At 42.1% G+C, this 27,802-nt stretch overlaps 1 protein-coding gene and 6 non-coding genes across 15 annotated transcripts in view; 2 read left to right on the forward strand and 5 right to left on the reverse strand.

The window, feature by feature from the left end:
• Positions 1-1,122: 1,122 nt before the first annotated feature.
• On the reverse strand, positions 1,123-1,195 carry trnam-cau (transfer RNA methionine (anticodon CAU)). The gene has a single exon. It is a non-coding gene; the product is annotated as a tRNA-Met (tRNA).
• Positions 1,196-1,394: 199 nt separating this feature from the next.
• trnam-cau (transfer RNA methionine (anticodon CAU)) lies at positions 1,395-1,467 on the reverse strand. Its single transcript has one exon. It is a non-coding gene; the product is annotated as a tRNA-Met (tRNA).
• A 2,091-nt stretch (positions 1,468-3,558) lies between these two features.
• trnam-cau (transfer RNA methionine (anticodon CAU)) lies at positions 3,559-3,631 on the reverse strand. Its single transcript has one exon. It is a non-coding gene; the product is annotated as a tRNA-Met (tRNA).
• Positions 3,632-6,314: 2,683 nt separating this feature from the next.
• Positions 6,315-6,388, reverse strand: trnai-aau (transfer RNA isoleucine (anticodon AAU)). The gene has a single exon. It is a non-coding gene; the product is annotated as a tRNA-Ile (tRNA).
• A 361-nt stretch (positions 6,389-6,749) lies between these two features.
• Positions 6,750-6,821, forward strand: trnaw-cca (transfer RNA tryptophan (anticodon CCA)). The gene has a single exon. It is a non-coding gene; the product is annotated as a tRNA-Trp (tRNA).
• A 1,194-nt stretch (positions 6,822-8,015) lies between these two features.
• Positions 8,016-8,087, reverse strand: trnap-agg (transfer RNA proline (anticodon AGG)). Its single transcript has one exon. It is a non-coding gene; the product is annotated as a tRNA-Pro (tRNA).
• A 3,089-nt stretch (positions 8,088-11,176) lies between these two features.
• The window catches only part of LOC115169843 (GRB10-interacting GYF protein 2), a 28,957-nt gene continuing 12,331 nt past the window's right edge, over positions 11,177-27,802 (forward strand). For 2 of the 9 annotated variants that reach the window (XM_029725861.1, XM_029725863.1), the window contains exons 1-16: positions 11,177-11,270; positions 20,749-20,800; positions 21,009-21,162; positions 21,384-21,479; positions 21,651-21,762; positions 22,202-22,310; positions 22,575-22,645; positions 22,781-22,813; positions 24,186-24,392; positions 24,763-24,995; positions 25,257-25,404; positions 25,492-25,725; positions 25,985-26,214; positions 26,542-26,686; positions 26,816-26,982; positions 27,346-27,587. In XM_029725861.1, the coding sequence (XP_029581721.1) occupies positions 20,763-20,800; positions 21,009-21,162; positions 21,384-21,479; positions 21,651-21,762; positions 22,202-22,310; positions 22,575-22,645; positions 22,781-22,813; positions 24,186-24,392; positions 24,763-24,995; positions 25,257-25,404; positions 25,492-25,725; positions 25,985-26,214; positions 26,542-26,686; positions 26,816-26,982; positions 27,346-27,587 (2,219 nt within the window). In that variant the 5' untranslated portion in view covers positions 11,177-11,270; positions 20,749-20,762. Of the gene's footprint in view, positions 11,271-11,743; positions 12,903-20,748; positions 20,801-21,008; positions 21,163-21,383; positions 21,480-21,650; positions 21,763-22,201; positions 22,311-22,574; positions 22,646-22,780; positions 22,814-24,185; positions 24,393-24,762; positions 24,996-25,256; positions 25,405-25,491; positions 25,726-25,984; positions 26,215-26,541; positions 26,687-26,815; positions 26,983-27,345; positions 27,588-27,802 lie in introns of those variants that run through there. The other 7 variants (XM_029725864.1, XM_029725862.1, XM_029725866.1 and 4 more) reach the window with 7 other exon arrangements.

Below are 27,802 nucleotides of genomic sequence, written 5' to 3' on the forward strand. Positions count from 1 at the left end.
TTGATGTGTTTGATACCTAATGAAATGCCTTTCTTAATGTCTACATTGGTTTTTGCCACATTTATTATATTAGACACCTTAATGCATACTTTTAAATTATATTATGTGAGCTAAACATAAAAATACAAAATGAAAAAATATATTAAAAACAATTCAAATATTTTTTGAATTTTCGAATGTCACTGTTCTCACTACAACAACAAAAATACTTAAATGCATAATTTTGTCCTCGACACATTTAATTGACACATTTAACATTTAATTGAAATACTCAAAAACGCATTGGGCTTTAATCGTGTCCTTCAAAGTTAACATGCGATTGCATTTAGAATTGTTATTTGTTGCGCAATGACTGGGTTTACAAAAACACGTTTCACTCCAGTGAGGAGCTACTCTTGCGCTGTCTGACAGGTAATAGGATACTCCGTTCCTCAAACTAAGCTCTGTATGCACTAAATTATGCAAATTAACCTATAAACCGATAAGCATGACCGGTCAAATGTATTTTCGGCAGCTAACCAATTATCGGCTAACCTGTTAACATCCCAAAATTCGTTGTGGTTTGTCTTTTAGAACAGTGCTAACGTAACATGTCACCGAGCTTATTGCTCCAGATCCATTGTTTTCAATACAATGTTGATGTGAGTGATTTATTTGCGCATGCTACTGATTACAGTAGAATAAGCTAATCAATTACAGTTTAGAGTGGACGCTTGTCAAATGTTGATGCATGTGCAGTTTAGAAGGTAACGATTTTAGCTGAATACAAGTAATCTGAACACAAGTGTGTAGAGAGTCATTTTTATGTTTTGGCCTTCAAAATATCACAACCTATTTCAGCATATTGATTATGAATTTAAAACCGGTGTTTTGACACGGCTGTAATTTAAAAAAATCCATGACAATAGGAAGCAGAAACAGTATCATTTTTTTTAGGAATAGAAATGATACTTTTAACATACATTTTCAACAGGATTCTACTAAATCAGGTAAAAACTTCTGAATGAGCCCAAAAACGTTCTCTGATTTTGATAACTGAAATTGTGAAAATGAGGTTGTTTTGCCTACTATAAACTATATTATACTAACACTCTCCTCTAGGTACAACCTCTACAAAAAGTCTGCCCCCTGTGAGGATCGAACTCACGACCTTCAGATTATGAGACTGACGCGCTACCTACTGCGCTAAGGAGGCTTATATCATATGAGCTAAAATAAAAAGTAATAATTAAAAGTAACACAATAAGAACAACGAGGCTATATAGAGGGGGCACCTGTACCGAGTCAGTGTGCGGGGTACAGACTAGTTGGGCTAAGGGATGGGAGTTGTTTTGGGATAGGGCATGTGTAATACTATCTTGCAAAAGCTAAAAAGAGGTACATGAAAAAGCCAATGCCCCCTGTGAGGATCGAACTCACGACCTTCAGATTATGAGACTGACGCGCTACCTACTGCGCTAAGGAGGCTTATGTCAATGGTAAAAACACTGAGTTTGAAAGGACGTTCCTGATTGGTGAATTTGTTCATATCAATATGATTAGGTAATATGATTGGGCAGTACAGACAATCTCCGTATTTGCCCCCTTGTGATGAAATGTCTATTATAATTTAGACTACGGCAAGAATACTCAAATACTGTTTGAGAAGGTCCGGTAACACAGATTTCCTAGGTGACAAAGGGCTGTATGGATATTGTCATTTATCAGCGCAGTAAAAAAAAAAACACCTCGTGACCCAAGCAACATGCGCCACGTCTATTTCTATGGCCACAAGTACTGTTCATGACACGAACTGTTCACACCCCTCTTGTTGGCGGAGAGAATTTAGCAAATTTAAAGCTCATTTCCTGCAATTCTACACATTTGTTCATGTGATATCTGAGTGACTCAAACATTACAACAAAATCAATGGGCTAAAACACCTACCTAAAAAACATTAGCTGACATAGGCTACTTGATCCAACTGTCATAAATGGCTCTCCAATCCATGACAACAGGAAGCAGCAACAGTATCAATTTCAACCAATGTTTTAGGAATATAAATGATACTTTTAACATACATTTCCAACAGGATTCTACTAACTCAGGTAAAAACACTGTTTCCCATGCTTGTTCAATGAACCATAAACAATTAATGAACATGCACCTGTGGAGCGGTCATTAAGACACTAACAGCTTACAGACGGTAGGCAATTAAGTTCACAGTTATGAAAACTTAGGACACTAAAGAGGTCTTTCTACTGACTCTGAAAAACACCAAAAGAAATATGCCCAGGGTTCCTGCTCACATATGTGAACGTGCCTTATACCCTGACTACACCGCTCGCGTCGCGTGCGCGAGCATTGCAAAATACATTTAGGAATCTATGTTATTCAATTATTGCACCCACACTGCTTGCACGCGTCAACGAGTCTCTGCGTTGCCAAGGGCTAAAATAGAAGTCATTCCTATTTCTGACGCAGATCGCGCTGCAAGTCCTGCCTCTCCCATCTCCTCATTGGTTTATAGAAGTAGGTACCCATGTGCGATCTCCTCATTGGTTATACCCATGTGGGTGATTGAAAAACGAACTGTTGCCGGATGTCGTGGTAATACGATGAAAGTTTAGATGCCAATCACCATATAAGTTAAACGATGAAAAGGCCTGGAAGGAGGAGAGATGACTAGAAACGATTCGGTTTACCGTTTTTATGTGTGGATTAATTGTTGGAGTAGAGGAACTTGTGCATTTCAGGTAAAATAACAACCTAATGTTTATATCCCAGGACAAATTAGCTAGCAACAGCAAGCTAGCTAAATAGGACAAATTAGCTAGCAAGTGCAAGCTAAATTGCCATAAATGTTTAATGCTTTTCGACCTGTCCCCAAATTAATGTCACTGGTTCAGAGTTTGTTTTGATATTTTAACCTGCGTGTCGTGATCGCGTTTGGTGTAGGGGGACAAAATAAATGTATGTACGATGGCGCACGCGCACAGCCGGTTTGGGTTCCGTGTTAGGCATGCTGCAAGGAGGCATGAGGACTGCAGATGTGGCCAGGGAAATAAATTGTAATGTCCGTACCGTGAGACGCCTAAGACAGCGCTACAGGGAGACAGGACAGACAGCTGATCGTCCTCGCAGTGGCAGACCACGTGTAACAACACCTGCACAGGATCGGTACATCCGAACATCACACCTGCGGGACAGGTACAGGATGGCAACAACAACTGCCCGAGTTCCACCAGGAACGCACATATATCAGTATCGGTAAGTTTTGTCCCCCCAAAAATTGTAATCAGATGAAGAAAAAGCCATATCGGTTAGGCTCGATGAGATATAACTAGTTGGTGGGCAAAAACAGTCATCAAAACAGACATTGCATATGTCTGTACTTTACTATGAAAATGTCAATAGGTCACACAGACTGAGGATCAAGGTAATAGATTCTGCTTACTACTGCAGTTCTCTCCTACGGAATTGCCTAGGCCGTAGGGCTAAGGGATGGGAGTTGTTTTGGGATAGGGCATGTGTAATACAATCTTGCAAAAGCTAAAAAGAGGTACATGAAAAAGCCAATGCCCCCTGTGAGGATCGAACTCACGACCTTCAGATTATGAGACTGACGCGCTACCTACTGCGCTAAGGAGGCTTATGTCAATGGTAAAAACACTGAGTTTGAAAGGACGTTCCTGATTGGTCAAATTACTATAATTGGGCAGTACAGACAATCGCTGTATTTGCCCCTTGTGATGAAATGTCTATTATAATTTAGACTACGGCAAGGATACTCAAATACTATTTGAGAAGGTCCGGTAACACAGATTTCCTAGGTGACAAAGGGCTGTATGGATATTGTCATTTATCAGCGCAGTTAACAAACCCCCACCTCGCGACCCATGCAACCCCCCCACCCCCACCCCCTCAGCAACATGCTCCACGTCTATTTCTATGGCCACAAGTACTGTTCATGACACAAACTGTTCACACCCCTCTTGTTGGTGGAGAGAATTTAGCAGATTTAAAGCTCATTTCCTGCAATTCTATACATTTTGCCATGTGTTCATGTCATATCTGAGTGACTCAAACATTACAACAAAGTCAATGGGCTAAAACACCTACTTAAAAAACATTAGCTGACAGTTGATCCAACTGTCGTAAATGGCTCGCAAATGGTTTGCAATGACTGACACAACAAGAGGAAAACTACTGATGCACTACCAAATTTAGAAACTGTGCATTCTACTATTACAACTTTCTAGAGTAAGCTTAAAGCCCAACTGAGTTCCCGCGGTCCGTATTGACCCCTCTCTGGGTCCGGATGCGGACCGCAGTCCGCCAATTGAGTATGGCTGTACTAAGATTTCTGATTATCTAAATGATTAAACAATTTTACAGTACATTAGGTCCTAGGATACACATTTCCAAATACAAGTCAGCAAGGGACACAGTCATTTGACAATTACATGCTATGGTAAATTATGCTGTATCATAATGGATTAATAAGCAAAACCTCAGCAACTTTCTTGATTTAGACCTCCACCACCACAAAGCAGAAAACCCTTGTAAGTAAACATCCAATAGATATGTCTGAACCCTATAACATGAGGTCTGACAAAAGTTGATCCTAAAAATTATTTGAGGGCCATCCTTGGTTAGGTTATTCAATGTGTGGGCCTATCTCCCCAGTTTGCAGACAGCTAAGCCACATTTGCTTGGTCACACACACTCTTTTAATGTATAAGGCCGCCACCTCACCAAAGCCCCTGATAAACCTCCAGTAGTAGTTGGCAAACCCTAAGAACCGCTGCACCTCCTTTACCGTGGTGGGAGTCGGCCAATTACGCACGGCTGCAATGCGGTCACTCTCCATCTCCACCCCTGAGGTGGAAATGCGATACCCTAGGAAGGAGATGGACTGTTGGAAGAACAGGCATTTCTCAGCCTTGACGTACAGGTCATGCTCCAACAGGCGACCAAGCACTCTGCGCACCAGGGACACATGCTCTGCACGTGTAGCAGAGTATATCAGAATGTCATCAATATACACCACTACACCCTGCCCGTGCATGTCCCTGAAAATCTCGTCTACAAAGGCTTGGAAGACTGATGGCGCATTGATCAACCCGTACGGCATGACGAGGTACTCATAATGCCCTGAGGTAGTACTGAAAGCCATCTTCCACTCGTCTCCCTCTCGGATACGCACCAGGTTGTAAGCGCTCCTGAGGTCTAGTTTAGTGAAGAAGCACGCCCCGTGCATTGACTCAATCACTGTGGCTATGAGCGGTAGCGGGTAACTATACCTCACAGTGATCTGATTCAGACCCCGATAGTCAATACACGGGCGCAGACCCCCCTCCTTCTTCTTCACAAAAAAGAAACTCGAGGAGGCGGGTGAAGTGGAGGACCGAATGTACCCCTGACGCAGGGATTCGGAGACAAGTGTTTCCACAGCCTCCGTCTCCGCCTGTGAGAGGGGATACACGTGACTCCTGGGAAGTGCAGCGTCTACCAGAAGATTTATCACACAATCGCCCAGTCGATGGGGTGGTAATTGAGTCGCCTTCCCCAAATTGGCATATTCAGGGGGAATGCGCACGGTGGAGACCTGGTCTGGACTCTCCACCGTAGTAGCACCAACGGAAACGCCTAAACACCTACCTGAGCACTCCCGCGACCACCCCGTGAGAGCCCTCTGTGGCCAAGAAACAGTGGGGTTATGACAAGCTAACAACCTCATGCTAATCGCATTAGCCTACGTTAGTTCAACCATCCCGTGGGAGACCCACCGATCCTGAAGAAGCAAATTTTAAGCACATTTTTACTCCTGACTTATTTAGGCTTGCCATAACAAAGGGGTTGCAATCTTATTGACTCAAGCGTTTTCAGCTTTTCATTTTTAATTAATTTGGAAAAACATAATTCCACTTTGACATTATAGGGTATTGTGTGTAGGCCAACGACAAAAACATCTATATTTAATCAATTTTAAATTCATGCTGTAACACAACCAACTATGGAAAAAGTCAAGAGGTGTGAATACCTTCTGAAGGCACTGTATGTTGTAGCGAATTTTCAAAGATGCATTGTGATGCATTACAAGCTCAAAACATTTATTTAACCAAAATTACAATTACGACAATAACTGTGTCCATTTGCATGACAATTAATCATTACCCAAAATGCAATAATCAGCACAGCCCTAGTGGGGTGTATTTTAAGGCATGATTTGAGTAAATCTTTGTTGCTTTTAGCATGTAATGACACATACAGCGCATACAGTACCAAATAAACTAAAGGCTCATCTAGTGATACATGAAAGGAAAAGTTAGTGGCCAGTACGGGTATCGAACCCGCGACCTTCGCGTTATTAGCACGACGCTCTAACCAACTGAGCTAACCGGCCATACGGCTCAGTTCAAAATGTAATCGATTTGAACAGACATAATGGAGTGTCATAACTAATTTTAGAGTTTTATACTATGGACACACAATCCTAGTGAGTTTGTTTGCCCACTGCACGGTTTATATACATGGTTGAGGATTAAATTCAGCAACCTCTCTCATTGCCAACTCTTTGATCCTTAATGAGTGGAACACTGTAGTTGCTCCAAGTAATGGAATATTGCTGGAGCAAAACAGCCCAGCATTTTTCCTTCTTGTTTGTAGTCTGCCACCATTCACTGTACAGTGATAGCAAACAAAATAGACGTGGCATAAAAATGCATAGCACAGTCAAATACATGAACATCCACCCTGTGGTTTTAGACCTCGTGGCGCAACGGTAGCGCGTCTGACTCCAGATCAGAAGGTTGCGTGTTCAAATCACGTCGGGGTCAAACCTTTTTCTCTCTGTGATCAATGAAATTACATCGGAGAAAACAAACAATAGACATAAGTGATAAAGCCGGTGTTTAGAGGATATATTGGCACTGGTGTTGTTCGTCTCGGGCAGGCAAACTGCGCCAATATATCCTCCAAACACCGGCTTTGCGGGCATTATAACTTTTTTTTTTACAACGGGTCACCAACATATTCAAATGATTGACATATTTTCACCAAAAAAAATATTTTGATTAATTTACTCATACTATTTCATCTATCCACATGCTAACACAATAACTTAAAACTGAAGCTGGAAAGACTCCAAACTAGCTGCACTTCGTTTCGTTTGACTTTTTTTCAATTGACGTTTCTTTGTATATATCCATAACAATGATGCCAGCTGATACATGATTTCGACTGGCTGAGAAACGCTGCCTGCATCTCTCTCTCGTCCCGACTCCCGACCCCTACACGTCCATTACTATGGGACAGTTGGAGATTGAATTTGAATATTGAAACAATGTTGCAAATGTCAGAGAGACAGACTTGCAAGGTTTATACAAATCTCTGCTGTTGAAAACTAAATGTTAGTCTAACAGAAATGTGAGATAATGTCCAGATGCTTTTTATAGTGGAGATGAAGTTTATAACTTCCCTGCCTGGGCGAATGAGACAGTAGGTTGCGCAGTCAGATAGAGCAGAGTGAATAAGAATGTTAACATCATAGATTTAACCGGTGGTCATTTGTGGAAAAGACACCGGCTGGAATGTGCTTTTAACCAATCAGCATTCAGGATTAGACCAACCCGTTGTATAAAAATGAAATAAACAATAATCTTGCCACATTTGCTCTAAACTCTTTACCAAAACTAGAATCAGAGTATGATATTAATTGAAATTACCTGGTTTAACATAATCTCATTCTAAATTATTCTAAACCTTTGCCCTAAACTGACAGAAACGAAAGCGAACAACAAATTAGGACAACATATTTGCATTTTTAGCAACCTCATTTGTTTGTGTATTCTGCTTCCACCTGTGTGTGCAATTGGTGTGTAATCACCTCGATGTAATTACAAGGTCCTAAAACCATCTGAATCTCAATTTTGTTTGATAATTTCGGCCATATTATGTCTGAAATAAAATGACATGTAGGCTATATGTTTTGGCTAAAATTATAAAAGAAAGAGTGAGAAGTATAAAAGTAAGGGCTCGTCCGGGATTTGAACCCGGGACCTCTCGCACCCTAAGCGAGAATCATACCCCTAGACCAACGAGCCACGATAACTGCTGCTGGAATTATGTGATTTTCTTCGTAGACTAACAACAAACTGCCTCCAATTATGTTGGTTACGCAACATCTAATGTGTTGGTCCCAGCTGAAATAAAAGATCCCAGAATTTTTCCATGCGCAGAAAATTATTATTTCTCTCACATCTGGTGCACATTTTTTTTCTTCACATCCGTTAGTATTTCTCCTTTGCCAAGAGAATCCATCCACCTGTCAGGTATGGCATATCAAGAAGCTCATTAAACAGCATGATCATTACACAGGTGCACCTTGTGCTGGAAACAATAAAAGGCCACTCTAAAATGTGCAGTTTTGTTACAAAACACAATGCGTGAAATTGGCATGCTGACTGCAGGAATGTCCCCCAGTGCGTTGCCAGACAACTAAATGTTATTTTCTTTACTATAAGCCGACTAAGGTCGTTTTAGCGAATTTGGCAGTACCACGTGTAACCACACCAGCTCAGGACCTCCACATCCAGCTTCTTCACCTGCGGGATCGTCTGAGACCAGCCAATCTGACAGCTGATGGAATTGAGGAGTATTCGTCTGTAATAAAACCCTTTCCTGGGAAAAACGAATTTTGATCGGCTTGGGTCTGGCTCCTCAGTGGGTAGGCCTGAGTCCCAAGTGTGTTGGCCTATGCTCTCCCTGGCCCACGCATGGCTCCACCCAGTCATGTGAAATACATAGATTAGGGCCTAATGAAATTATTTAAATTGAATGATTTCCGTATATGAACTGTAACTCAGTAAAATCGGTGAATTTATTGCATGTTGAGTTTAGATTTGTGTTCAGTATAGCTACTGAACAAATATTCACCATAAAACTGAAGTAACAGAGCAGGTAACGAGCCCCAGTCAGGGTTCGCTCTATATCTTGAATGTAAAAGGACTAATTTCGTGCACTTCTCCACTAGGATGAAATATATTTGCTCTTGGATCGATAACCATACAGCGCTCTGATCCGTAGGCTACTTTCCTCCGGTGTAGGTTTTCCTCCGTAGCAAGTTCAAATGCAACTTTAACTTCAAGCAACATATTAGGAAATGTAGCTGACTACATTATTTCTATGATAAACATTAGAAATATGATGGCCATGCATCGTTTTTGCAACAACAACAACAAAAATACATTGCTTTTTCAACAATACATATGCGTGTGGCTGCTTGCCAAATGGCGTTTGACTTCTGTTGTCTTCTGATGAAAAATATTTTCTGCCGAAAGTGTTGCACTAATGTATTTTGTGTGAAGAAAAACTAGTTGCACGCCCCTTGTCACACTATTGACGCAAAAACCCACTGCTAACTTTCAATATAAAACGTATTGTAGTTGAAATGGTTTAAAACACAGTTTCTGGTTTTTATTTCGAAAATTCAGATTCCTGGACGATAATGTGCCCCTGTTAAATATGTAACGTCAGTGCTATCTAAACAACAAATGTGTTTTTTTCTTTCATTTAACCTTTATTTAACTAGGCAAGCCAGTTAAGAACAAATTCGTTTTTACAATGACGCTGGGCCAATTGCGCGCCACCCTATGGTACTCCAATCACAATCACAGCAGGGTGTGATACAGCCTGGATGATCGTGCAGTAAAATTAGAACAATAATTATTCCGAATTGCACGTGATCAACAATGTTTCTGAACAGACATCAACATGCCATGGAATCGTTGTTAGCTAAACAGCAATGGACACCCCAGCCCACTAAGTAATGCATCATCAGACGCACCTTTACTTTTAACCAAGTAAATTAGACTTCAGTTTTCAGCGTTGGGCCAGTAACCGAAAGGTTGCTGTATCAAATCCCGGAGCTGACAAGGTAAAAATCTGCCGTCCTGCCCCTGAGTAAGGCAGTTAACCCACTGTTCCCCTGGCGCCGAAGACGTCGATTATGGCAGCCCCCGCTCCTATTTGATTCAGAGGGGTTGGGTTAAATGCGGAAGACACATTTTAAATGGAATGCATTCAGTTGTACAACTGAGTAGGTATTCCCCTATTTGTTATTACACTATATATCATGTGTAGCTAGCATACTAGGCTTTGATTGGGTATATGTCGTTTTGACAGCACATGCAACTCTAGCAAGCTAACGTTAGCTAGTTAACTTAGCTTGTTAGAACGCGTTTCAACGATGGGAAGCTATCTATTGACCCACTTGTTATTCATTACGTTGACATACACGGGATACTGTGATATGTATATGTGTTGTTAGTTACTGCTAACTGTTGTCAACTTAATATTTGTGTTTACTTGTTGTATTCCTTACCGTCGCCCAATGTTAACAACAGCTCTCGTGTCGATCTCAAGTGTCAAATTATGTAGCGCAGTTATCGCGCTTTAGTTTATAATATTGGCCACTAGATGTCTCTGTGACACCACAAATAGTATCTCGTTTGTTACTATCTTTGATACGTATATTTGGCCTCAGCCAAGTATTCCATAATGTAAGAACGTTTATATATATATTTTAGCATTGTAGCCCATCAGCAATCATTCATATTTATCGTTGAATTTACAAAGTTTTAGTTCACAATATCCTGACACGGTAAATTTAAACTATAACCGGTAATTCATCTGTAAATGTAATCAGAGACGAAGAGGGGAACTCTGATGTGTATCAAATGAAATTGTATTTGTCACATGCTTCGTTAACAACAGGTGTAGACTAACAGTGAAATGCTTACTTACTGGCCCTTCCCAACAATGCAGAGAGGAAAAAAAAGAGAAATATGTGCATGGGTACGAGGTAACTGAGCTAAATATGTACATGGTAAATAATAAACAGTAGCAGCAGCGTATGTGATGAGTCAAAATAGTTTGTGCAAAAAGGGCCAATGCATGGATTGTATCATTTTATGTATGCATGATGTTTACAATTATGCACTTAATCAGATGTAATTCTGTAACTTATACAATATTTGGTCAGAATAAGACTAACATAAGATGTTATTCAGTCATAGTTTAGTCTACACGTACAGAAATCATACAGATACATTCAGTGCGATTTGTACTTTGAAAAATATGCTGTCAGCGAATCTTTCTTTGGCATACGGGTCTTTATCGGGATATGTATTGTCATGTGACCCATTCTCAGCCATCTTGTGGAAACGGAGAGAGAGCCACACACAACTCGAATACAAATAAACCCTGTGCTGTCAGTAAAAGCAGAGGTAAGACAGCGAAGATTAAATGCACAGTTTTGCTATAAAATAAAGCTAAACTATCGAAATAAGTATTCACGATGCTAAAGATCCCAGTTTCCGCGAATTAAACGCGTTTATGAGTGTTGTTATACCAGCATGTTTGCTTGGCCTTGAGGCTTCGGCCTCTAGTATGTGGTGGCACCGCATTCGATTCGGAGCGAGATGGGACGTTTTGCAACGAGAACCTCTTGTAGCGGGAGGCTCGTAGGCCGCACGGAGGTTTGGGGGTTAAGCGTGAACTCGTGTCAGCTCACAATACTTCTGTGCGATTTTGTAACAGTAGGACTCTGTTTGTTTTCCTTTTTGAGAAGCTTAGCATTTTCGTAGAAATTACTGATCAGTGATCGATTGTTACTGAAAGTTTTGTAAAACAAAGTTCTCTAGTTAGTTATGTCGACCAGTTAGCACATGTTACTGTTCTAGCTAGCTATATAACAGCGTATCATTATTTATGGTTAAATACAATAGCTACAACGTTAACTATTATGCTATCAACTTGATTAACTAGCTAGTTAGCTGTCATGCAGTTCCTTAGCTAGCTTGCCAAACAGCTTGGTAGCACAGTTGCACATTGTGGCTAGGCTATGTTAAATGTCAGAAGGTTAGCCAACATTTGTTTAGTTGGCTAACGTTTGCTATCTAACGTTTAACTTATTTTATAGTTAATGTCTTGTCATTATAACGTTAACAAAGCTAGTTTGCTAACGTTAGCTAGTTTGTATTGCCAACTCACTAGCTAGCATCTAGGTAGCTAAAGTTACGTTTGGGAATGTGTGTGTCAGTCGGATTATCAAGCTAATTATGGCCAGCCATATGGGAAGCTAACGTTAGTTAGCTACTAGCTGGCTACTGTAGCTCATGTGTTGGAATCAATGAGGTAAACCTGTATATAAATCATTGTTTGGAATAGATATAAAGCGTTTATACAATTTATTAAACTTATTTAAGAAGTACAGTTTGTTTGCCAGACAGCTAATTTGTCAAGTTCCTTATCTTATAATAACGTGATACAATATTGATAAGACAGACATGCATATATAAATAATTTGAGCTTGACATTGATAGTTGGACTACTTCGAAACCTAGCTAGTACATTGTCTCTATAATCCATTCTAACTAGCCAACAGTCCAACTATTAGCTACTTGAAACGCGTAGGTAGGTTGAAACTTGAATATTTCACTTGCATTTCTATCAGTCACAAACTAAACCATTCATAGACGCTAACTACCTTCAGCCCTATTGACTATAATATTAGTATCTTCTGGTCAGGATTTTTGTTAAGAGTCCGGACGCTCATTAAGAACGTTAAACGCATCACTTGCGTTACTGTTTAGGAAACCCAAATCAAATATTTTATATTAGCAACAAATCATTTTCAACAAACAAAAGGTTCTCTGACTACACAGCGTTATAGCGTTCGGGTTCCCACACGGCCATATTTCCATGTTTACAGCGCTTGTTTACAGAAGACGGAGGCGTAACTGTTCTAATTAGCTATCTGCGTCTTGAACACCAGTGTGTAAACGGAAGATGGACCCCGTAAACGTGTTGTCACTGAAAAATACTCTAGGCTGGTTAACCGGTTAAAACAGTGTACAGTAAGTGTATATTTAGCGTTTGTGAAATAATTTTGATGTGAAACTAGAGGGCTTTATGTTTCTAGAACCTTACCACAATTGCGAATTTATTCATGTTTAGATTAAGTATTTGGCTGTTTTGGCTGCTAGAGCCAATTCGCCTCTGAACAGAACATGTACGGTTCTTGGAATATAAGGAGCAACGTTAGCCCAATAATGGACTACAGGAGCCTAAGTCACAGGCAACATAATACTGCATCTAATCAATCATTTGTGACTAGTCTCCGTTCTTCACTAGGGCTGTTGTGGTGCAGGATCTTTACAGAAGTTGACAGCATGATGTTTTTTTTTGTCACCATAAATAATACATTAAAATTCGAATGTTGATTGGTTGTAGCCCATATGTGGCTTGCAACAGGTGGGAAATTCAACAACACATGCTTTCAGTTTATTCTATAGCTATCTGGCTAGACAGATTGTGGTTTAAACATGCCTTTAGGCTGACTAAGGGTCATTATATCTAACTGATCTGTGAACTTTAGCTACAGTGCCTTCAAAGTATTCATACCCCTTGACTTATTCCATGTTTTTGTTTTATAGCCTGAATTGAACATTTTATATATAATTTAAAAAATAATTCTCACCCATCTACACACACTACCTTATTTACATAAGTATTCACACCCCTGAGTTATACTTTGTAGAAGCACCTTTGACAGCGATTACAGCTGTGAGTCTTTTTGGGTAAGTCTCTAAAAGCTTTGCACACCTGAATTGTACATTTGCTCATTATTCTTTTCAAAATTCTTCAAGCTCTGTCAAAATGGTTGTATATCATTGCAAGACAACCATTTCAGTTTTTCCCATGGATTTTCAAGTAGATAAGTCCAAACTCTGCCACTCAGGAAAATTCACTGTCTTCTTGGTAAGCAATTTGAGTGTAGATTTGGCCTTGTGTTTTAGGTTTTTGTCCTGCTGTACAACTCCCAGTGTCTGATGGAAAGCAGACTGAACCAGGTTTTCCTCTACGATTTTGCCTGTGCTTAGCTCAATTCCGTTACATTTTTTATCCTAAAAAGCTCCCTAGTCCTTAACGATTACAAGCATACCCATAACATGATGCAGCCACCACGATGCTTGAGAATATGGAGAGTGGTACTCTGTAATGAGTTATACTGGATCTGCCTCAAACATTTTTTTTTTCTCCTGAATACAAAGTGTTAATTGCTTTGCCACCTTTTTGCAGTGTTACTTTAGTGCCGTGTTGCAAACAGAATGCATTTTTTTTTGAATGTTTTTATTCTGTACAGGCTTCCTTCTTTTCACTCTGTCAATTTAGTTAGTATTGTGGAGTAACAGTGTTGTTGTTCCATCCTCATCACAGCCATTACTCTGTAACTGTTTTAAAGTCACCATTGGCTTAATGGTGAGAAATGGGGAAATCCCTGAATGGTTTCCTTCCTCCGGCAACTGAGTTAGGAAGGATGCCTTTATCTTTGTACTGTGTGTATTGATACACTATCCAAAGTGTAATGATTAACTTCATCATGCTCAAAGGGATATTCAATGTTTGCTTTTTTTATTTTTACCCATCCACCAATGGGTGCCCTTCTTTGCGAGGCATTGGAAAACCTCCCTGGTCTTTGTAGTTGAATCTGTTTTGAAATTCACTGCTCAACAGAGGGACCTTACAATTATCTGTATGTGTGGGGTACAAAGATGAGCTAGTCATTCTAAAATCATGTTTAACACTATTGTGCACACTGAGTCCATTGAACTTGTGACTTGTTAATCACATTTTTAATTCAGAATGTATTTAGGCTTGCCATAACAAAGGTGTTGAGTACTTATTGACTCAAGACATTTCAGCTCCAGATACTCAACTAGTCTGAAGGACAGTTTTATTGCTTCTTTAATCAGAACAACAGTTTTCAGCTGTGCTAACATAATTGCAAAAGGGTTTTCTAATGATCAATTAGCCTTTTAAAACAATCAACTTGGATTAGCTAACACAATGTGCCATTGGAACACAGGAGTGATGGTTGCTGATAATGGGCCTATGTAGATATTACATAAAAAATCTGCCCTTTCCAGCTACAATAGTCATTTACAAAGTTAACGATGTCCACTGTATTTCTGATCAATTAGATATTTTAATGGACAAAAAATGCTTTGCTTTTCAAAAACAAGGACATTTCTAAGTAACTGCAAACTTTTGAATGGTTGTGTGTGTGTGTGTGTGTGTGTGTATATATGATACCTCAAGGGTCTTTAAAATTCCAACTCAAATAGCTAAATGATCCTTGGTATGGCAATCTTAAAACAATTCCATCTCAAACAGCAATTACACAGAGCCATGTATTTAGAGAGTTGGGCCAACTTTATGTAACTAGATATCCAGTTATATAGTATTATTTAAATATTCTCCGTGTCATGTAATTTGCATCATAATGCTCATTCTAGACATGGGCAATTCCACGCTAACATAATTATGCTTTGACTCAGATTTTTCACTTTAACCCTTTGACACGTACGAGCACATGAGTGTGGTCCCTGCAGCGAACGCTCAAACCGGTGTGATCATTCTACAGTGGTCCCTGCAGCGTACGCTCAAACCAGTGTGATCATTCTACAGTGGTCCCTGCAGCGTACGCTCAAACCGGTGTGATCATTCTACAGTGGTCCCTGCAGCGTACGCTCAAACCGGTGTGATCATTCTACAGTGGTCCCTGCAGCGTACGCTCAAACCGGTGTGATCATTCTACAGTGGTCCCTGCAGCGTACGCTCAAACCGGTGTGATCATTCTACAGTGGTCCCTGCAGCGTACGCTCAAACCGGTGTGATCATTCTACAGTGGTCCCTGCAGCGTACGCTCAAACCAGTGTGATTAGAACACTTATTTAGAATGTCCAGCTACAATTGACGCAACAGTCCGCGTTTGAGCTGGCCCCGCCTTTTTTTTTTTTTTACAGAATCATTTTGCAAGAGGTCTTTGCAACGTTTGGTCCTCAATGTGAGCAGTTTCTTTTTAGATACAATTTTCAGACATTCACAGAAATAGCGACAGCATAACACAATTCTCATCCAAACAGGAAAATGTAGGCTACTTTAGTCGCAGCGCTAACTGAGGAAAGAGTGACCTAACACGCGGTCATATTTAGCTGACACTCGGCTGACAGAAACCATAATATGAAATAGTTAATAGCAATTACTATTTACAATTCATCACATCACGGGTGAGCTCACCAGTGATGTAAATAATTGTTAATAGCAATTACTATTTACAATTCATCACATCACGGGTAAGCTCACCAGTGATGTAAATAATTCAGTAAAACACTTTCTAAAAATCTAAAGTAGTTTGTGCTCGCAGCCTTGTTTGTTTTTTTGCATCAACCAAAGATAAGAGGTTACAAGATGAGTTGTCTGTTTGCAGTATGCATGTTGAAGGTGGTATGTCATCTACCATAATTCACTTCCTGAAGTTTACTCGAAAGATGAAGGAACCATCCCTTCACTTTGTTTTAGCATCTTTGGTCTGACTGATGTTTACGTGAAGACCAGAATCCATTGTATGATGTCAACAAACATGGCGCGACACATAGCCGGCAGTTTGCTTAGCATTAGCTCATCATAATCAGTATAACCTTCACACTTAACACATGAAAAGGTTAAAATGTATGCCAAACAAAAACCATTGATTTCCAAGATTAACAAATCATACTCTCACAAGGACTAGCCTACTTTGAACATTTCATAAATGCACATTTTCTGGAAGAACTGTGCAGATGCGAAGTTTAGTAACAGAATTGTGGTAAAGTCTCCTTCAGTTTTTTTTATTCAACCATGTTTTCCAAAACCTGCTAAATATCAGCTCTGAATTAAGATAAACAAATATCTGCAGAAAGAATGGGGTGTCAAGCTATATGACACCTTGAAAAAAAAATATTTTGGTTATTGAACTACAGAAGGTGAAGTGGATTTACCTCCGGTAACAGAATCATCACAACACGATCATCCCAGAAACCCTGGACCCACTCCAATTCGCATACCACCCCAACAGATCCACAGATGATGCCATCTCTATTGCACTCCACACTGCCCTTTCTCACCAGGACAAAAGGAACACCTACGTGAGAATGCTGTTCATTGACTACAGCTCAGAGTTCAACACCATAGTACCCTCAAAGCCCATCAATAAGCTAAGGAGCCTGGGACTGAACACCTCCCTCTGCAACTGGATCCTGGACTTCCTGACGCCCACCTGCCCCCACCCCCCCACATCCACCACGCTGACCCTCAACACGGGGGCCCCTCATGGGTGTGTACTTAGTCCCCTCCTGTACTCCCTTTTCACCCATGACTATTTGGCCACGCACAGCTCCAACACCATTAAGTTTGCCGACGACACAGCGGTGGTAGACCTAATCACCGACGACGATGAGACAGCCTATAGGGAGGTCGTCAGAGACCTGGCAGTGTGGTACCAGGACAAGAACCTCTCCCTCAACGTGAGCATGACATTGGAGCTGATCGTGGACCACAGGAAAAGGAGGGCTGAGCACGGCCCTGTTCACATCCATATGGCTGTAGTGGAGCGGTTCGAGCCCTCCAAGTTCCTTGGTGTCAACATCACTAAGAACCTATCACGGTCCAAACATACCAACGCAGTCGTGAAGAGGGCACGACAATGCCTAATCCCCCTCAGAAGGCTTAATAGATTTGGCATGGAACCTCATCCTCAAAGTTGTACAGCTGCACCATGGAGTGCATCCTTTACTGGTTGCATCACCTATTTGTATGGCAACTGCTCAGTATCCAACCGCAAGGCGCTACAGAGTAGTGATGCACCAATGTTACATTTTTGGCCGATACCGATATCCGATATTTTCCTTGCCAAAAAAAAAACTACAGATAACCGCAATGTAATATTTTTGCGGCCTTTTAAGCATTCTAGTACAGTTAAATAGTTGCACACACACGGACGCGTCGGTCTAAGGCACTGCATCTCAGTGCAAGAGGATTCAATACAGTCCCTGGTTCGAATCCAGGCTGTATCACATCCGACCGTGATTGGGAGTCCCATCGAGCGGCGCACAATTGGCCCAGCGTCGTCTGGGGTAGGCTGTCATTGTAAATAAGAATTTGTTCTTAATAACTCACTTGCCTAGTTAAAGGTTACATGAGAGAAAAACACCAACACTCGGCTTGATTGTTTTAAGTGTGACTATCTTTATTTCTAAAACAGCTGGTATTGTTGACATTAAAAAGTCATTACTAGAACAAATGATTATACTGTACAATAATTGATACATGTATTTGAATTGGAGGCACAATGTGCATTCGGATTGTATTCAGACCCCTTGACTTTTTCCACATTTTGCGTTACAGCCTTATTCTAAAATTGATTCAATAGTTTTTTTCCCTCATCAATCTACACTCAATACCCCATAATGTCAAAGCAATTATTTTTTTACTATCACATTTGCATAAGTATTCAGACCCTTTACTCAGCAACTACAGTCTCCTTGGATATGACGCTACAAGCTTGGCACACCTGTATTTGGTGAGTTTTTCCCATTCTTCTCTGCATATCCTCTCAAGCTCTGTCAGGTTGGATAGGGAGCATCGTAGCACAGCTATTTTCAGGTCTCCAGAGATGTTCAATCGGGTTCAAGACTGGGCTCTGGTTGGGCCATTCAAGGACATTCAGAGACTTGTCCCAAAGCCACTCCTGCGTTGTCTTGGCTGTGTACTTAGGGTCATTGTCCTGTTGGAAGGTGAACCTTCACTCCAGTCTGAGGTCCTGAGCGCTCTGGAGCAGGTTTTCATCAAGGATCTCTCTGTGCTCCATTTATCTTTCCCTCGATCCTGACTAGTCTCCCAGTCCCTGCCGCAGAAAAACATCTCCACAGCATGATGCTCCCACCAGCATGCTTCACCGTAGGGATTGTGCCAGGTTTCCTCCAGACATGATGCTTGGCATTCAGGCCAGAGAGTTCGATCTTGGTTTCATCAGACCAGAGAATCTTGTTTCTCATGGTCTGAGAGTCCTTTGGATGCCTTTTGGCAAACTCCAAGCAGGCTGTCATGTGTCTTTTACAGAGGAGTGGCTTCCGTCTGGCCACTCTACCATAAAGGCCTGATTGGTGGAGTGTTGCAGAGAGATGGTTGTCCTTCTGGAAGGTTCTCCCATCTCCACAGAGGAACTCTGTCAGAGTCACCATCGGGTTCTTGATCACCTCTCTGACCATGGCCCTTCTCCCCCGATTGCTCAGTTTAGCTGGGTGGCCAGCTGTAGGAAGAGTGGTGGTGGTTCCAAACTTCTTCCATTTAAGAATGATGGAGGTAACTGTGTTCTTGTGGACCTTCGATGCTGCAGACATTTTTTGCTACCCTTCCCCAGATCTGTGCTTCGACACAATCCTGTCTCGGAGCTCTATGGACAATTCCGTCGACCTCATGGCTTGGTTTTTGCTCTGACATGCACTGTCAACTGTGGGACCTTATATAGACAGGTGTGTGCCTTTCCAAATCATGTCCAATCAATTTAATTTACCACAGGTGGACTCCAAGTTTTTAGAAACATCTTAAGGATGATCAATGTAAACAGTATTCAGTGTCAATGTAAAATGTAAAAAGGTATTTCTGTTTTTGTTTTTAAATGTTTCAATAATTTCTAAACATTTTTCGCTTCGTCATTATGGGGTATTGTGTGTAGATTGAGGAAACAATTGTAATTCATTTTAGAACAAGGCTGTAAAAAAAGTCAAGGGGTCAGAATACTTTCCAAATGCACTGTACATTTCAGTGAGATTATGAACTGTCAACTCCTTAATGAAGAAAGCTTTAAAGATCTATTTCATACACAGTACATGACTCTGGCAATTACCGTAATTTCCGGACTATAAGCCGCAACTTTTTTCCCACGCTTTGAACCTCGCGGCTTAAACAATGACGCGGCAAATATATGGATTTTTCCCGCTTTCTTAAAAAAACACATTCTGTGACGTGCTCAGTTTTTTGGCGGCATGAAGCTTTCATTAGACCAATGAAATTGCCGAACGGGTTAAGGTCAAACAACTTTTTTATTTACTGTTTAGATTAAATCGAGCGCTCTCAAACTTCCCATCATTCTGATTACGGTAGTCCTTTTGTCACCCTCATCATGGCAAAGACACGGAGAAATGTATATGATGCAGCTTTCGAGTTGAAGGCGATTGATCTGGCTGTTGGAAAAGGAAATAGAGCTGCTGCACGGGAGCTTGGTCTTAATGAGTCGATGATAAGACGTTGGAAACAGCAGCGTGAGGAATTGACTCAGTGCAAAAAGACAACGAAAGCTTACTGCAAATGTTTTATTTTTTGTTACAAGCCGTGTTTCGTTAAAGCCTGTGTAAAGTTCATTTGTTTCAATTTACCGGTAGCCACCTGCTGCTTATAGACATGTGCGGCTTATTTATGTTCAAAATAAAAAAAAAAATTAAATTCAGTGGCTGCGGTTTATATTCAGGTGCGCTCAATAGTCCGGAAATTACGGTACCTAAATTGGTATAATGTACCTGACAGAGGATCGGGTGATGCAATATTTGTCACCATCTAATTGACTTTTAAATCAGAATTTGGGTGTGTAATCTGTGGCATAAAGAGAAATGGGATCGAAGATTTTTAATTCCATCAGCAGATGAATTAGTAATTGCCCTTTTGTGTGTTGATCAAAGGATGTTGAATGATGTCCTTGCATTTTGCTATACCCGCAGTAACATCTGCTGAATATGTGTATGTGACCAATTTGATTTGAATACCTTTCCAAGAAACATATTGCATTGTATTAGGCTAATTATTTTGGCCCTTTCCTTCCAATAGAAGTTCTAGGAAGAATGGCAGAAACTCAGACACTCAACTTCGGACCAGAATGGTTGGTATAGCATCATGTTAATATGAAATCTTCTTGAGCTGAAATGTTGTATTGAATTAAGAGAACCATCAAGTTGATTAACAGTGTTCTGAGTTGTTAGGCTGGTTTGTTTTTTGACACCTTGTGCAGTGGTGCCTCACATGTTGAGGCCTGCCAGTTGTCCTCTAAACTTCACTTTTGTTTCTCTCCTTCTGTCCCTCTTCACCAGGCTCCGGGCCCTGTCTGGCGGTGGCCATGGGGGTGGTAGCAGCAGTAGCGTTGCCACCTCACCACCTCTCTCACCTGCAATGCCAAAGTATAAACTTGCAGACTACCGCTACGGGAGAGAAGAAATGCTAGCACTTTATGTTAAGGATAGGGAGGTGAGGCAAAGGCATTCTGATGTGTTCTAAAAGGATACACAGATACATGATTGGCATACAAATAAAGTGACTTCTGAAAGTGCCCCAAGACAAAATTATAATTCATCCTTTTGTGGAGTGAGATTTCTTTAAAATTCAAATATATTGTCATCTTCCTGTAATATGTGTATTAAACCTGACATTGCAATGGATACTTGCTCATACAATTTCTTCCTTATCAGATCCCTGTAGACCTACACGACAAGGATTTTCTGCCCATTTTACAAGAGGAGCCCCTGCCACCACTGGCACTTGTAGCTTTTACAGAGGAAGAGCAGGTTGGTGCCTTCACAGTTCATGTATGAATCCATGTTAGAATGAATATGCTAAATTAAGACTGTACCTTTCACCTTACCCTATTTGTTCGTAACCAAATATAGAGAATTGTTGGTTATAGACAGGTCTGCTCCACCCTCTTTATCCTCTTTCTCCCTCCCTCTCCCCCACAGAGAAATTTTTCCATGTCTGTAAACAGTGCAGCTGTGCTCAGGCTGATGGGGAGAGGAGGGGGTCCGGTTGGGCCAGGGGCGCCGAGGGGTCGAAGTACCTCACGGGGTCGAGGTGAGGAAAGAGCCCTATTCTCTCTGTGTCCATCTCAACAGTCTGAAGAGGCTTCCTCTGCTTGTGTCCTCTTCATCAGCACTAATCAGAAAACCAGACTAGGTGAACTGTTAAATTCTTTCATGTCAATAAAGATAAAGGAAAGGAGACTAGGAAACTACTTTAGACTATTGACTGTTGAGACCAGTGATTTATATGTAGGTTGAGACCCACCCCTAAGAATCTTAACAATCTCTGCCAGCTTCACAGAAGGGATGTAACCATAGCACTCTGTTAATAGGCTTGATAATGCTCCTGTCAGCAGAAGCTATCGCAGCTGGTTGAACTCATTTTCACCAGCTAGCTCCAACATTAAAGTGTGGTGTGTATGTTTGAAACCTTTTCGACAGTAATATGAATTGTGGATTCAAATAAGGTATTTAAAATGTGTGTCTGGCAGGTCGGGGTAGAGGAGACGGCGGGTTTTACCAAAGAAGTTTTGATGACGTGGAAGGAGGCTTTGGACGCGGGGGCAGGGAGATGCACCGCTCCCAGAGCTGGGAGGAGAGGTAATGGATTATTCTTACTGGAGGCACGAGCGTGTAACTGGAATTGTCACGCCCATTAACCTTTGACTTCAATGCATGATTTATGCAAATCTTCATGTTAAGTGGGTGCATCTTAAGATGGGTTCCAGGCTAGTGGAAGAAGAATGATCAAAACTCATCTGGTTTATTATGGGGTTGACATATTGTCATGTTTTTGGTTATATCCATCTGTGTTTGACTATCTGCATGCTCAGTCATTATTTTTGTCTTTTCTCCTTTTCAAAGTCATGCTGAGTCTATTTTCTCCCCATCTAGGGGAGACCGAAGGTTTGAAAAGCCAGGTCGAAAAGAGCCAGGTTTGTGCCAATACTTGATCATCAAATAATCAATGCTGTTTGAATGTGAAATACATAAAATGCCGGGTTAAATCATTTACAGGTAATGTAATCACTTTGCTCTCTCTCTTTCTCTCTGTTCCATTGACTTGGCAGAAGTTGCTCCTACCCACTTCCTGATGAATCATAGTAAGTTTGCCCTCCAGGGTCCTCATTTGTAAACCGTGTGTACAAAATAGACCCCAAAATGTGAGTGGGCCAGTTTTCACGCAAAAGTTGGAATTTATAAAAATTGAACTTTACGTGAGAATGTGCTTTCCTCCCCGCAAACTTTAAACCATGCGTACGCACAGTTTCTACTGGTTGAAGTATTCCATTGCAAGAAGGCAGGATTAGCCATTTGCAAATGGGGACTATATGATGATACTCTTATTCATAACAAAAAAACAGGTAGCTAAATATAAGATGCAGTCATTTCCCATTAGTGAGAGGAGAGAAAATAAAAATTGATTGTCTTTGCAATCTAAAGTAATTAGAAATTGGCGTCTATTTTCTATTATTTATTTCATTTTCATGATCATTGAAGAATCAATTCCTCACATTTTCTGACTGATGGCTTCATACTCACGAAATGACCTATAGGCCTCCAACAATTTAGGATAGGCTACCATTCGTCCCATCTCTCATTTAATTGGACCTCCTTCACAGTAGGAAATAGATAAGCTATTTCAGGTATTTTGCTCTATGCGATCCAAAGTTTAACGGTAGACGGTTCACCTTTTCCATTGGAGTTTGTAGGCTACGTCTGAATGCTGTAATTTCTCGAGTTGACAATATTTCATTTATAAACGTAATACAGTATACATCTATCATAACCATTGCAGAATAAATTACTCACATTTTCTGGCCATGATGAGTTCATATTCCCAAAGTAGCCATGCAACAAATGACCATGCACATCGCTAATATAGTTGGGCCTGTTAGATAGGCTATTATAATAAAAAATGTTGCTCTATGCATCTGAAAGGGGTTTATAACAGAGTAGAATTTAACAGATGAACACAGTTGATCTTTTGATCTACCACTAAGTAAGTCTACTTTAATATTATTTTCTTTCCGAATAGACAAAGTTTCAGAGATCTCGGGCAGTGCAACATAATTGAATTTATACGATCTGTTAACAGGTCCACAACAATTCAGAAACTGTCAGATACAGCAAATGTCACTGCAAAAAAAATACATTCTGCCAACGCCTACAAAGACATTTGGCCAAGTTTGCTATTTACTTTAGATCACAGGAGGTTGGTGGTACCTTAATAGGCTGTACACTACTTAATCAGACAATACAGCTATGCAAATGCTTAGACAACCTCACAAGTTATTTACTGTGACCAAGTACACCCTCAGGCTAAAGGTTTGAATCTCATGTATTGCTTGAAATTGTGGCGTTGCTACATATGTATGTATTGAGTTAAAAAAATATATATATATTTTAATAAAAATGTCAAGATTGATGTTCTCCTTTTGATAAAATAAAGTAATTCAAGCCTTTCCTCTCCAGTCCGTGCTAACTACGAGGAGGTTGGGACCAGTGTGGGGGGCCTGCCAGTGAGGAAGCATGACTTCACGCGTTCGGAGAGTGAGAACTGGCGCACGTCCCGGGATGAAGTGAATGGTGAGGATGGTGAAGTGGGGGGCTGGCGCCTGGCTGGTGCCTTGCCATGTGCCTTGCAACGGGACAGCGACCGGTGGTGCCCCCCGAGTCCAGGTGTGCCCTGTAGTCATCTCACACTGCTGCCACCACAATGTGTCCTGTCGTGTGTGGGTGATGGTTTCAATTGCAGGTCAATCTCGATACAACTCTAAAAGGTTGATTTTTAAAAAGCTGGTCTTATCCTGAAGTCATAAATCACAATGGACACCTCAAATCATACTAAAATCCCTCTCTTGTTCAGGCCTCATGGCCAACCAAATGAGAACAGGTTTTCAACAGGAAATACTCCAATCTGTCCGTAGCTTCACAAAAGAAAGCATCACATGCATCTAAGAAACAGCGACATAAAGTGGTGGTCTTCAATGTGAGAGAGTGGCTGGCATAGAGCTGAGTGACGGGGTCCTTAAACAGCTCTTTTCCTCAGACGGGCTGCGGTCGGCAGGGTGGCGGGAGGCTCATCCGGGGGAGCAGCCGCGGCAGCGCAGGCTGCCTTTCGATGCCAGGGAGGACGAACGCGGCTACAGGCATCCCCCATCGGCCATCGGCAGCCTGGAGGAGGATGGAGGGGGCAGCCTGCCGGAGTGGTGTCTGGAGGACGCTGAAGAGGAGACGGGCACCTTCGACTCCTCCGGAGCCTTCCTTTCGCTCAAAGTTCGAGTGAGTGAATAGTCCGTTTAGTCAGTCTAACGAACATCACTTGTTAATGGTTGCTGGGCCAAAGAAATGTTTAAGAAATTAGTAGGACCTGCACACATGATTTGAAGTCTACCGAGTAGTTATACAATGATTTGTTTTCCCCGAAGGGCAATTTGTTTGCTGCAAGTACAAGTATGGCATCGGAGCACTGTGAGATGTGGAACTCTGTGAATGTCAGGCTGCTATGAGAAGGATATATATATATATATATCTCCCCCACAGAAAGCTCCCAAGGAGCCCATCCTGGAGGAGGCAGAGCTGGACTTCAGACCCCTGGAGGAATGTGACGAGGGTCTGGAGGAGGACAGACACCCCCGGGAGACCAAAGACACAGACGGAGAGGCCAGGAGAGAGCCTGACAGAAAACAGGGTGAGTTAAGAGTGGAAACTGTCCGGCATACTGTATTTTTGCTCCCAATACTAAACATTGATTCATGTGTCTTGTTTTTGTCTCTAGATGTCGGGAGAGCGATAGAGGAGGCACCCCCTGCTCCCTCTCCTCCTGAGCCCCTGCCCCCCAGCCAGCCCGACAGAGTGGAGGACCCTGAGGGGCCGTTGGAGAAGCCACTTGAGCGACCCCCTGCCCCAGAACACAGGCCAGAGGCCAACAAAGTCCCCCTGCACACTCCCATGTGCAACACAATGCTGGACTCCCTCCCCATCCCCCACACCGTTGCACACACACTCACAGGTAGGTTTACATACAAGCAGTGGAGGAATGCAGTCGAATCTCCCACACTTGTGCCCTGTTGAGGCTGTGTTTGGTGACATATTGTTGCGTCTTTCTTTAAACCACCTCCACCTGTGAGTAAATGACACCTTTGTTTTCCACAGTTAACTTGTGCTTAAAATATACACACAGGATTGCATGTAGTTTGAGATCGTCAATTATGAGATCCCTCTGTCTGTGAGAGACTAACCCCACACCCTCTTGCCTCTGTCCTGTCCAGTGTCGGCCCCGTCACCCACCATCCAGGTGCAGCAGAAGCCCCTGGAGGTTCCCGTGGCCATGCCCGCCCCGCTGCCCTTCAGTGCTAGCCTCATGCCCCAGAGCACGTCTATCATGGCCCCTAACAATATGGCCACCAGCACGGGCCTCATGGCGCCCATCGGAAGGCCCATGGCCATGCCGCCACACCACACTATGGATGAAGATGAGGGACTGAAGCACTTTGAACAGGTTAGTGGACAATGACTACGGTTTCTGGAAGTTAGTTGGTTACAGAGCTGCATGTTGAGCAAGTTAGTGGAAGTTACCAAGCTGGTTTTGGTGTTACTGAATCTAGAGCATGTCTGGCAATGAAACGTGCAGTGTGGGTTCATTTTTGGAACATGTCAAGATATGGAGAGGATGTTTATTGAATTATAATGAAATTATTGCAATTTTTCTCTCTCTCCCTGCGGTAAACTGAGATGGTGGTGTTTGTTTTGGGATACTGTCATGTCGCTCTACACGTACTCCTTGAATGAACAATAAAATTCAACACTCGCTCTCTCGCTTTTGTAGGAGGCAGAGAAGATGGTGGCGTATCTACAGGACGGTGATGACCGGCTGGCTGCCAAGAGCTCAGCTACCAAACCAGCCGGCCTGCCGCTCACACACGAGGCTGCTCTGAAGTGGTTTTATAAAGACCCCCAGGGAGAGATACAGGGTGAGACAGAGTGAGGGGAACGGGGATTCTCTGAATGAAAATCTGCATACACTGCAACCAGTAAATGGAGAAATTTTAGTGACTTTGTCAAATCTAATAATGTCCCCCTCCATGTCTCCCCCTCTCCAGGTCCGTTCAGTAACCCGGAGATGACAGAGTGGTTCCAGGCGGGCTACTTCACCATGACCCTGCTGGTGAAGAGAGGCTGTGACGAGGTCTTCCAACCCCTGGGTGAGATCATCAAGATGTGGGGCAGGGTGCCCTTCGCCCCCGGCCCAGCACCGCCACCCCTACTGGTAACCATCACACACCTGAGCTCCATCCAGCATTCTAGAATTCACTACTTTGTATTATCCTGAAATTAATCTTAATTATTCTATGGGCAATTCAAAATGATTCTGATGCACCTCACACCATCTGCATCTTCTCATGGTCAAAGCAAGTTTATGTTTAGCCTAGGGCACGTTCAGAAGGCAAATGTTGTGACGTTGCCATTCCTTATTCTAAGTCAGAGGCTTGTTGACTCTACATAACATATAGAACGTTCCGCAACATTGTGTCATGCTGAATGCAGCCCAGGTCGTCGTCCCTTTGCCTGTGTCGTGGCTCTACTTCTGTCCCCTTGCCGATCCTATGTCTTACTCGGCCTGTCTCCCCAGGGTGATGCCGGGGACCAGGAACGTCTGAAGCGGCAGCAGGAGCTGACGGCCCTCAACCTGTACCAGCTGCAGCAGCTGCAGTACCAGTACCTGTTGAGGCAGCAGTACGCCCAGGCCCTGGCCCAGCAGAAAGCCCAGGCCCTCAGCTCAGCACCACACCAGCAGCAGCAGCAACAGCAGCAGCAGATCAACCTGCTCCTCCAGCAATACCAGGCCCTCAAGATGAGGTCAGCAGAAAACACGTAAGCATATCTGCACACAAACACCTCTGCTGCAATACCAGGCCCTCAAGATGAGGTTGGAGATGCACGCACACACACAGCTTCAGCATTACTAGGCCCTCAAACACTCGCACTTGGCTCCACCCCTCTTACTAGCACACACTTTGCTGATAGCTACTTTGAGGAAAAATATGCTTACTATGACTGATATGTGGTTGTCCCACCCAGCTATATTA

This window comes from Salmo trutta, chromosome 31 (assembly GCF_901001165.1).
Source record: "Salmo trutta chromosome 31, fSalTru1.1, whole genome shotgun sequence".
Classification (NCBI taxonomy): domain Eukaryota; kingdom Metazoa; phylum Chordata; class Actinopteri; order Salmoniformes; family Salmonidae; genus Salmo; species Salmo trutta.